Here is a 12,051-nt window from a genome sequence, read left to right on the forward strand (position 1 = left end):
TATAATAAGAAAAGAAAAAGAATACTACTTGAACACCCATTCAAATGCATTCAAAAACAATAAAAGCTGAGAGGACAGTTGGAGCTATGTAAAGTTTGGTATCATTTGGAAAGCCAACTTTTTTTAAAAAGTCACCTTACTTCTTTTAATTCAGCTGAAACATATCAAGAAATGTTAAAAGTTAAGACCTTAATTGCCAAATGCCTTTTAAAGCCACCTAAAGAGATTCCAGTACCGCATCTTTCTTCATACCCTAATTTCCTATACTGTAATGGGTAATCAGAAAGATTTCCTACCAAATCTATCACTACTACAGTGTCACCACACAACTGGAGCTTCGGACCTGGCTGCTGAGAGAAGTGGTAACCTCACAATCTCTTTTCCAGGGTGAGATCTTTTTTCTTAAAAAAAGGAATCCACTTTGTCTTAGTTCAGAACACTATTCTGATTGTTATCCACCTTCTTCATTGTCTCTTTTTTTTTTTTTTTAATAGCAAAAGATCCCATTTTTCCTGCATTTTTGTACAAAGTTGCAATATTGTAAGTGATTTTATTTCTAGAGTTGTGTATCTACGCATACATGCCTAGAGAAGAAACATTCGAGTACTTCAGTGATTATAGACTAAGTCAGTTCTTCCCATATGAGAAAAAGAGAAAAGGGCCTTTCACAACTTCAGGTAGTCATGTCATTAAAATCCGAGATTACATTTAGATTTATATTTAGCTTACAGTTCCAAATTATATCTGTTCATTTTAAAGAGCAAAAGCTCTCTGTTGACATTCAATATTTCATTCTCCAATTCACAAAATGCACTCAGATACCTAGTTAGTTGAATTTATTTATGAAAACTGTTTAGTACGTTTGGATGCTCCTCATATTGTGGGCTATATAACCTTCTTCCACAAATGTTATCTATGTGAAACTATTTAGATAAATGAAACGTCAATATAATGACAAACGTTTGAACCATAAAATCTATCTAAATCTTTATTCACAATTGGGTGGCTACCATATTATATATAATTAATGATATGTACTACTTTTTTTCTGTTGTAATCTAAGTAATACTTACATTTTTAAGACCTGCATGGAGCAACACATATGTTCAAGTGTTATTAACTGGAGGTTGCCCCACAGTCTTTATTTAGTGGTACTACAGAACAAAGTGAAACATGGTGGTACAATCTTTCAGTCCTTAAGTAAAGACTGCTAGTCTTACAGGGTGCAAAGTTCACCCTAGTTCTTATTGTTAGAAGCAGGATATGAACACACTTAGAGTAAAATGTACCTTCATTCCAGGAGGTCCTGGAGGTCCCTGTGAAAAAAGACATATTTGATATTATTGCTTCTCAGTATTGTATATTTTACATCTTATAGTCTATGTCATTTCGTATAGTCATATTTGCATTTCAAGAATCAGGGTTGAAACAAGTGAATCAAGCATGAAAGAATCTACTTACTATGCTCCCAGTCAGTCCTGGTAAACCTGGGGGACCTACTGGACCTCTTTCACCCTAAGGGAAATGAAGAAATTGGTTTTGTTTAGGGAACATAAGCTTGAGGGATGTTTTTATTTCAATACAGAGATGCTGTTATAAACATATGTAAACGTCACCTTTGTGCCATTACATCCTGGAATGCCAGGTGGACCAGGAGGGCCATCTTGTCCAGGAATGCCCTACATGAAAAGAAAGAAAAGAAATTAGCAATATTAGCATTAAGCCAGGTCAGATGTCACAATTAAAACTTTGATGTTCTTTATAAAAATATATATACTTCACACGTACAGGAAGGCCTGGGTTTCCTGGAAAGCCTGATGCTCCTGGGGGGCCCTGCAATTGACAAAAACATGAACTGAAATGACAAACCCACAGAACAGCAATGACAAGGTGCAGTCCGAGTTGCATCTCCAGTGGTGACAGTCAAGAAACAAGGAACAGTTTCTTTTAAACTTCCAGGACAAAATAGCTCTAATCTCTAAATCCTCTCAAATGTGGCATCTTAGTAATCAATAACTGAAAGCAACTTTTTATGACTAACTTTTTAAGCACCAATATGGATTTCCTTCAACAGGAACTATACTAGAGCCTTATGTACAGGTAAAAAGGAAGGCAGAGGTGCTGTCTTCTCTTAACCTTTGTTCCCAAAATGAAATTTACTGTAGGCACTTCTTCATAGCAGAAGAGGATGTTAATGCGCTGTAAAAATGCTTCTCTATCTTTCATACTCCACATCAGTGTATCAACTCATCCTCATTATCAAAAACCCCACCAGGTTGAGATAACTCTTTCTCTGTAATGAATCAGGAGTTTGACTTGCCACCTCATTTTCATCCTACCAGCTTATTTATTCATGCAATATTTCCTAATACTTGAAGCAGAAATGATGTATGGGAATCCTGTGCTCAGACAGTATATTTGTATCTTCCGAAACTTTATGATTGCTAAAATACAGTCTACTTGCACAGTAGCACACAAACACATTTACCAGGAGATGCCAATTTACATTAACACTCAGGATACCCCAGGGTATCATGAACATCATGGACTGAAATAAGGATTTCTTGATCTAGCAGAATACCCCCCCTGTAATAGCTCAGAAACTGCAGTTGATTCAGCACATTCTAAGTGCTGCAGGAACTGCAGGCAAATAGAGAACAAAACTGAGACAGCAGTTTGAAAATCTGCAGACAAGAGGGTATAGCTGAAAATGTATGCATCACTACTGGTCAAGTCCTTTGAATCCCTTTTCATCATTACATTACGAAACAGGAAAATGCTCCGGAATGAACTTGACACATCACAAAACCCCAACATGGTCCTGGCTAATATGATGTGCTAAAATAAGTGCCACATTAATCAGAAATGACAGCAGGAAGGTTATAGGGATATTCAGAGCCTCTTCTAGTAAAGTCAAGAGACCTTTGTCCCTGGCTTTAATTAGGCTCTGCAGCTTATGCACAACATGTATGTGCTTATGGGTGTGTCAGCTTCTCTGCTGGAGTGCTTCAAGGAGGTTAGATGCCAAACATAAAGGAGAATTTTGCATGAGGTAGTAAGGTTGGTTCATATTCAAGCTGGAAAAAAGCTTCTTGGTATGTCAGAAAGATATCAAAGGCATATTAAAACCAGTGCTGTTGATTCAGTGGTAAGTACCGGGTGAAAATGCAAATGGACAAAGCCACTGACTGCCCAATGCAAAATGAACTTCAAAGGCAAACCAAGAATTTTGAAACTATTGTGCAGCACAAGGGGATGCCATGGACTAAGTCAAAGAAGAAACTAACCCCGTCTTGCACTTGAAGGCAGCCATGGAGAGTTAAAGACATATAAATCCATAGACATCAGAATTGCAAAAAACTCAGTTAGAACTCACTCTTGTTCCTTTTGTTCCTGGCAGTCCTGGTTCTCCAGTATCACCCTGAAAAGGAAAAGAGATAGCTTTGTTTTTCCTAGGGACAATTTAGGGAAATCTGAATTTTTTAAATAGTAAAGCTTAAATTCTTACCTTAAGCCCTGGTGGCCCAGGGGGACCTTCAGGTCCTTGCATTCCAGGAAACCCAATCACACCCTGTAGTCCAGGCAAGCCTCTTTCTCCCTGTTGGAAGAAGAAAACACATTAGAAACTAAACAACTGAAGTTGCTTCCTCAAGCAACCCACATATCCCCTGTTTCTGTGCTCAAGAAACCTGATAGGTGGTAAGAAGATATGTGTGATAGCAAACATTTCATGTTGGTATTTCAAAGAATTATTATAAACAAATATTTCTGGTTCAGTAATAGGTTGGCAGAGACCGAGTGTGGCATAATAGAAAAGCATTCTTTGAATGTCAATGAAACCTTTTTTCTGTCTCCCTGGATAGCACTGTCCAGAGCATGTTTATACCCCTGGGATCAGGAAGGCCACTTTCCCTCTAATAAGACCTATCTGCATTCCTATAGAGATACAGCTAAATCCTGGTAGAAAATCTAACACCCCAAATCAGCAATTAAATTCCTGAAAACCACAAATATCACTGTTCAGCCACTGCTTTATGAATGGCCAATACCACTCCTCTTCTTATATATCATTCACAACAGCAGATTTTGGAGACCAGGCTTGTCATAATCTTGAATTCAGGGTGGTTCAGAGACAGAGTGCTTCAAGAATCAGGTTCTTCCCAAGAAGCTGAACACAGATTGTATGTGTCACCTTTTAGGCTCTTCTTTAATACTGTATGGGACACCTGTGTTTTCTGTGCTGTTCCTCTCCCTACAACAATGACTTTAAATCAGATAAATCTAGAGGCAGAAAATCCATCCACACTCTAGATCAATATTGCAGCTATTACATGTTCACTATACTTCCACTCCCAGTGAAACCAAGGACACTGTCTGAATAAAGGCTGCAAAATCTACACATAGGAGAGAGAAAAAAAACACACATGTCAAGGTCTGAAAACAGCAAATCAAGCAAATCAAAAGCCAAACATTCCATGTAGAAAGTAACCAGAGTTGTCCTTTCAAGATGTGGTGTGAAACAGAAACACTTCATATAGTCCAAAAAACGTGGGAATATTGGATGAATAAAACATTAGGGAGCAAGTGCAAAAAGGAAAAGTTATAAAAGTTTGGAGAACAGCTAAAAACCACGGGTTTTAGTTTTAGTTTTAGAAACTCAAAACACAGACCAATTTTCAAAGGGTACCTACGAGAAAATAAAATCAACAAGGTTCAAAACACACAAAAACAAGCTATGCAAAGTTTTAAGTATTTCCAGCAAAACAGTGAGAGATGAGATTGCTATTTGCAATTAACAAACAATTTAGTATTTGGCTTTTGGGATGGTGAATAGCAAGAAACTCTTCTGTTTGCTCAGGACAAAGATTCCCAGCAGTATGCTGGTAGCTTGCAGGGGTCAGCTGAGGACTGAGCACACAAAAGAACATCTGAATCTTGGAGTATGTAACAGGCATCTTGCAAACCAAAGGTTACAATATGCAGGCAGAGGAAACCCATAGACACAATGCTAGTTACAGTTTCAGAAGGTGATAGGAATTGGAAGATTTGTGGAGTTACTTGGTTGATGTTGATTTTTTTGCTCCTTGGCCAGGATGAAGAAACAAAGGAGAAGAGAGAAGAGCAAGGCCAAGGAGGAAGGTGGGGAGAAAACTATAACTGACATGATAAGAGCATGAGAAAGTGAAATCAAAGTAAGCCATTTATTAAAATTTCCTGCCAGGAAAAATTCTCCTGCTGCTTCTCCTCTCCTTCCTCCCACAAAAATAAAATTTTCAATAAAATGGTACTTTCTAAGGCAAACAACCAGATTTTCTTTGAAATTGCATGATCTCCTCTATTTACTCCCCAGTATTTGTTGTGGTTTGAGAATGAAGTTTGCTAATAACTCAAATCTGAGGCAGTGTGTTAGACCACAAAAGACAGCAAAACAAAGCAAACAGCAGAACAGCTGAAGAAATATATTTCTAGGTCAGTTGTAAGAGGTATGAAGTCCAAGTTTTAAAGTGACTAAAACTGTTTTGAAAAATATTTTACAGAAGAACCTATCAGGATCCAGGCATCTGAATAAATGTTGAAGTAATTAAAAAATCTGAAAGCTATCTGAAATGTTAAACAGATTACTGAGGTTCTTAAATCCATTCTTTGGCTAGCTATTTGGCATTGCAGGAACAAGTGTATTTCTACAAAATCAGATGTTGTGTTACTTCAGACCAGGATTTCACACTGAACCCTGGGCACTTGCTCTCATGACCTGCTGGGAGATGGACTAAAGAGGGAGAAGACACTCAAGTACATACAACAGGGTTCTCCATTGCTGAACGAAAGCACAACATGTGCAAATGAGAAGAAAACAAGATTATTTTGACACCCACTGAGAAATATGAGTCATGAGTAACACAACTAATGCTTTCTGCACTCAGGAGTTCTGTCCATCTGAGGACTTCACCACACTTTGAACCACTGCATTCTGCACACAGGGAAATACTCTTTCCTCTATTCTTAAGGAAAGATAAAACTGAGGTTTAAAGATCAGATTTTCACTTAGTCTAAGGTTCCCTTAAGATGGTTCTGGCATGGTAAAAGAGACTTAATGTGCTTGTAAATCACTCACTAAGGTAATGACTACTTCGACTTGCCAAGGAGGTTAACTCAAGGATTGAAATAAATAAAAACTTGCACTTCCAAGGCAACTATAGTCAATCCTCTCAAAGCTCTCTTCAGCCTCTCAGGCTGCCCTGTCTGAGGGGCAAAACATATCTGCAGGAGCAGAGCGGAGACCATACCAAGTCAGTTCTACCTAAGAGACATCCAGGTTTCCCTAGAAGCATTTTATTTTACTGACTTCAACTCTTAGACCAACAAGAAAAATAACTGGCTATTTGTCCAAGACTTCTGAACATCTAATCAAGCTACTGGATGTCTCAAGGCCTGGAAAGCATAACTCCTGAGCATGTGGAGGGCTGTATTGTCCCAAATATTGCAGACTCATTGTTTCTAATACTGGAACTGAGCTCACCTTTTTGCCAGAGGGAAGTAAGGAAATCAAAAGGTCACCGCATGTGTGAGAGCTGCCAAATCTGTCTCTGCACACAACCTGCCACCTTGGCCACTTATTCTAACAGGGGAACATGGACTTACACACTGCTTACACCTTTCCCACTGCTCTGCATTACCATTTGATTTTACTACAAAGTAAGTTTGGGGTAAGTAGTTGGAAGTATTGGCTAAGTAGCCCAAACTGTGCTGTGTCAGGCTACACAGTTAATAGGACCTTAGTCTTCCATGCCATCCACAGAAACTCAGAGAAGTTCGGGTAACCTGTTCTGTTAAGACCCAGTACCAAACCTAGGGATGCCTCCTGCACTCCAGACCCTTTCTTTAGTTCAGGTACCAGACTGTCTCTTTGTATAACAGTCCTAGAAAATTTGTGTGCCAAAACTTGGAAGGAAAGAAACAGTGCTGAGGAACAGAGGTCTTATTTCAATACTCTTGCTCCAGTTAGTATCAAGTTCCACCATGAAATTTTTGTTTTGGCATTGTGAGAGACTGAAATGTCGTATGACAGTCTCAAAGCCTGCTTGTGTCTGTGCAAACCTCCAGGAGAAGTTGCTGAGGCCTGTGAATTGGTCTGGGGGATGTTTCCCAGAGAAGCAGGAGTGTATTGAAGGATGCAACCCCCCACTTCCTTGCAGTTGTTCTTTAGACAAGCCTCAAAGGGGCAGAGGTGTACTGAGCTGGCCCCAACCTGTAGCCATTTGTAGCTCTGTTGTGTAGGCCAGACCCCATGCATGCATTGCTAATGAACTGATAAGAGGCAAACGTTCCTGCCCTGAAGCCAGATGCAAAAAAACCTGTTGGACCAGAGAAAAAAAAAAAAAAAAAAAAAAAAAAAAACAACAACCTAAAGGTGAGCAGATATGCTAATCAGCGGATACGATGAATTTAAAAACACAGCAGAAAATTTTGCTCAGTGTGCATCCACCATCGAAGCCTGATCCGTGTGCACCCACCACCAACGAACTGAAGACTGAGGACCAAAGGGATGCCTCTGGATCCATGGTGGTGACTACTCTTGCTACCCCTATCCTGCATCCTTGCTTTTTTCTGTCTTTTTCTTCCCTTCTGTCCTATCGCTACCCCTCTTCACTTCTTTTATAATAAAAACCTGCTTTGGGTGTACGGCATTTGACCTCGTTTGTGTCTTAATTTCCACTCTTGGGAACATATCGAAACCTCCCCGACATTGGATTGGGACATTAAATTTGTGTCACGGACAGGATCCCTAGAGACTATGGAGTGCCGTATTGCCTCGCTGTGTTAAGTGGGATCTCTCAGGAACATAAGGGGGCGGGTTCGTGTTGTGCTTGGAATTTACGTGCTGTGGAATAGAAAGCATCTAATTAAGGTGCAACCTCCTAAAAGTGAATGGGAGGAAGAGTAGATAGTAATAGTGGGTTGGAGGTTTTGTTGTGTGTGTTATAATTAAAGTGTGGCCTCCTGAGAGAGAAAAGGGAAAACTGGATATTATTGTGGCCCTTTCAGGATGATGACCCCTTTGTGTTATTTCTGTGTGTCAGATTAACGTGTGACTTCCCCAGAGAGAAAAGGGGCGACTTGGATATACATGTGTGGCCCTCTCAGAACCGAATTAGGTAGATACACCCTTTGTGTTAAAAAAAAAAAAAAAAAAAAAAAAGGTCACCTTGCCGGTCGAAGGGATAGATAAATTATATGACCTTTTGGAGGCTCATCAGTCTCGTCCCTCAATCCAGGGGCAAGATTGGGTGAAAACCCACTGGTTTCAACCACAGTGCAATGGATAGGATAAGGGTGTTGCAGAAGGAAGCTAAGGTTAGGAGGGGGAAAGGAAAAGCTATAATTTCTGCAGTGTTGGGAGCAAGCCTGGCAGCAGCAGTGATAGAAAGCAGAGGCTTTGTCAAGCTGATACTGTAATTGACTCCTTTCAAAAAATAATAAAGACCCTGCAGGAACAGTTGAGAGAAAATAAAGTTACTGGAGGAGGAAAGCAATCAAAATGCAATATTAAAGGAGGAATTGAGGAATCAACTTTGGGGGGAGGCGGATACCCTGGCAGAGGTAGAGGTGAAGCTTTTGGGATTGTATCGAAACCTCCTCCGACATTGGATCGGGACAGGCATCAGTGAAACTACACTAAATTACAGTAAAATTCTCAAAGTATCTACACTAAACAAGAGAGTACAGAAACTGTACCATCTAGAAGCTGTAAAGTCATGTGAATGCAGAGCTCCACATGTCCTAATATTATGAGTAGATGTAGATCTCAGACATCAATGGGGTAGCAACATTTGTACTCCTGCTTTCCTACCCAAAGTGGCTTATTCAGAACTTCAAGCTCAGATGAAGCTATCACTTATTTTGCTGTACAGTACAGACATAAGCATGTCCTGAAGATGCCTTGCATTGCAAGGAAATAATTGAGCAGCACCCCTTCCCTGCTTGCCTGCCCCGTTCCTTTCTTCATACAATGTTCCAGCCAACAGCCAGTGTTCGCACTACATTTATGCTACAACTCATTAAGCATCCACACTACATAAACTGGCAAGCACCAGACCACTGCTACCCCACTTATTTTTCGCTCAGCACTGAGATTTCTAGCTGCAGTGCGTGAAAAGCATGAGACTCTGACTGTAAGGGCTGTGTATTGTTCAAGTTCCAACATTCACAGCTGCAAAATCTTGGCAAGTAATACTGAAAGAGCTTCTGCTTCTTACAAATCAATTCATGAGACTCAGAAATTAAAACAGATGTAACCAAGTCATCTGTACCTCTGCTGATTCAGTGCAAACTGTCAGGAAGCGCAAAGGAGAATTCATTACTCAGCTCACAAATATGAATATTCTGCCACTCAGCTGCTGAAAATGCGGAGGTGCTACGTAAAAAGACAGCAAGTGCTCAGTCACTGTTGCATTCATTTAATAAGTAAGGTGCCTGTGTTAGCCCAGCTTTTGTGAAACACATCCAAATGCCTTTGCACTAGATAGTTCAAATTAAAAGCAATTGAATGGACTTCTAAACAGAGGCAAGCCTGTTAAAAGCATACCTGCATAGACTGATATTTTTTCTGACACCAACCCTTCCAAATTAGCCATGAAATGCTGTTTGACACATGGAACAACTGCAGATTGCTAAGCAAGAGTCACATGAAGTAAGTAGCTTCAGAAGATACAGCTGTAATAAATTAAGTGTTGAGGGGGAGGAAATAATCACCCCATTATAAATTATTTCCCCTATTATTTTGTCTAGGGACTGCTGGACTGAGAGATTTTAGACTTGAGAGACTGGTAATATGGATATAAATCAACTGTTTCCAGAAGTGCGGGTTCACAGGGTGTCTGGGCCTGCACAAATATAATGTCCTCAGGCTCTCCAGAGACTCAGGCACGTGGTAAATAACAACGTGCAGATCTTCCCAAAGCCATTTGAAAGATGCTTCATTTGCCTCTGCCAGTGATGGCACTGCAGCTGAGACAGCAGGGCAGACATGTGCCAGTCCTTCAGTTAAAAAGGCATCAAAACTGTCTTAGGGAGAGATGTCAAAAGGCAGCTGAGCTGATCTACCCAGCAAAGGTAGATCCTTCTTTTCCTCCTTTTAAAGGGATAGTGCCACCTCACCCTTCTTTATACCAGCTAATATGATTCCCTCAGTCTCCACCACACCAGTTCAGCTCACTAAACTTACTCACTTTTCTTTAGCGAGTGAGATTGCTCTGGCCTCAGTGTGCTGAGGAGCTCATCAGGTGGCCAAGCAGCTGCCAAACCCGATGTGAGGAGGACATAGCAATCCAGGACGCAGGGCGGAAAGGCAGCAAAAGCAGCTTCTCACATCAGCGCAGTGGGGAGTTCATCCACCAGAGCTCCTCAGCTGTGCCTGTGCTGCAAGAGGAACTGAGCTGGGAGCCAACAAACACTTGACCTTGCCAGAGAAGCCATCTTCAGACCAGTGTTGCTGCTGACTTCAATGTCGTTATAAGCTTAGACTCCTAAACACACCTGCTCCCTCCTTCCCAAAAGTTAATGTTCATTGAATTGAAACGCCACCAAGGGCACGTGTGGCAAAGATGTGCTTCAAGATGCAAATTGAGGATGCAGTTTCTAAAAAGAGATAAATAGGGCCTGATAATTCAGCATTCTTTCCTATTTTTCTCTTATCAGTCTGATTTTAGAAAGTCTCAAACATTGCCCGTGAAAAAAAAAAATTATTTTGAGACCTATGTGCAACTGTTAACAAGAAAACCCACCATCCAAAACATTCATCACACCTTGATGCTCCAGTGTGACCTTGTAAAATCTACAATGATGCACAACAGCCTTGAAATGCACTACACGGTTTCTACCCCGAATATCCAAAGCCACATGAGAGGTGAATTTGTTCTCTGTATTTGTTCCTTCAGCTGATGTAACTGCGAGCGCTCAAGTGAATCGGCTTCAAGGTGTTAGACCAGTAATTACACTGCACAGTGGGAAATACTATTGTGCAATCTGAGTAGCGCTCTCAAGTCTCTGTGTTTCCCTCCACACTTTTTCAACCGTGTTACAGAATTATAAGTGGCTCAGTGTTACATTAGCAAAGACATAGAGGTGGGGAATACCAATTTCTTTATTAAAAGTATTTTTAGCCACCAGAGGGAGCACCAGCCCTGAATATCTTTCAGGATTAAAATAAACATGTGCAATAAATATCATCTGTTTGTCCTCAGCTGCACTTACCACTTTCAGTATTTTATTGAAAGTGTGAAGTTGATATCAGTCAAACAGAATTATTGCTATATACTCACAGGGCTAGTGTCCTCAAATGCACTAAGGATGCTTAACATTACAATATTCCCACTGGACATCCTTCAGCACTAGAATCTATCTGTGCTATAGCTATACAGTTCTGGAGCCACACGAGTGACAAGTCATTAATTACACAAACATAACTATGAAGACATGCAAAGAATTTGTGTAGGAGCTCTGTAAAGATCTTGGCTAACCCAGAAGTTTTGGGGCTGAGTTCCTGACAGTATTCAGAATAGAAGAGGGAGTCAGGGGGCACTTTAGACTGCCCTTCTGTACTAGAGTCCCTCCCTTCCACTACTACTACTTAATCTCATCTGTTTGCAGTACTGCAGTCTTTCAGTCTTTGCTTAGCAGTCCAGCAAACTGTTCTAACAAAACTAAGGGTCACCAAAAGGCCCCAAAGCTCTTAGCGTTCTGCTAACTTAGCCATTAAATACTTTTGTTTCATCCATTTACAGTCAGTAACAGTGTCGCATGAGAAAAGAGAGAGGGCATCCAATTTGATGCCAGTGTCTGTGTTCACCGACTTGCTTAACTCAGTATATTTACTTCGTGTACACTGATATTTGACACAAGCCTTGGTGAGAATTATTTTTGTTGGCATATCTAAACATTTTTAAATGTTCCAGCTGAACTTCAGTGGAAGCTGTCACATGCTTTCTTTAAGAGCTACAAAATTTATGATGGGTAGGTTTTGCCATTCTAGTTACTCTTAAATATTCAGGGGGA

At 40.4% G+C, this 12,051-nt stretch overlaps 1 protein-coding gene across 1 annotated transcript in view; it reads right to left on the reverse strand.

The window, feature by feature from the left end:
• The window catches only part of COL4A1 (collagen type IV alpha 1 chain), a 105,912-nt gene that overhangs the window by 51,074 nt on the left and 42,787 nt on the right, over positions 1-12,051 (reverse strand). Inside the window, exons 3-8 of the mRNA XM_026845799.1 lie at positions 3,509-3,598; positions 3,377-3,421; positions 1,789-1,833; positions 1,617-1,679; positions 1,462-1,515; positions 1,290-1,316 (exon numbers count right to left, since the gene is read on the reverse strand). Of these exons, the coding sequence (XP_026701600.1) occupies positions 1,290-1,316; positions 1,462-1,515; positions 1,617-1,679; positions 1,789-1,833; positions 3,377-3,421; positions 3,509-3,598 (324 nt within the window). The remainder of the gene's footprint in view (positions 1-1,289; positions 1,317-1,461; positions 1,516-1,616; positions 1,680-1,788; positions 1,834-3,376; positions 3,422-3,508; positions 3,599-12,051) is intronic.

Source organism: Athene cunicularia (assembly GCF_003259725.1).
Source record: "Athene cunicularia isolate RWA chromosome 1 unlocalized genomic scaffold, athCun1 chr1_part1, whole genome shotgun sequence".
Taxonomy (NCBI): domain Eukaryota; kingdom Metazoa; phylum Chordata; class Aves; order Strigiformes; family Strigidae; genus Athene; species Athene cunicularia.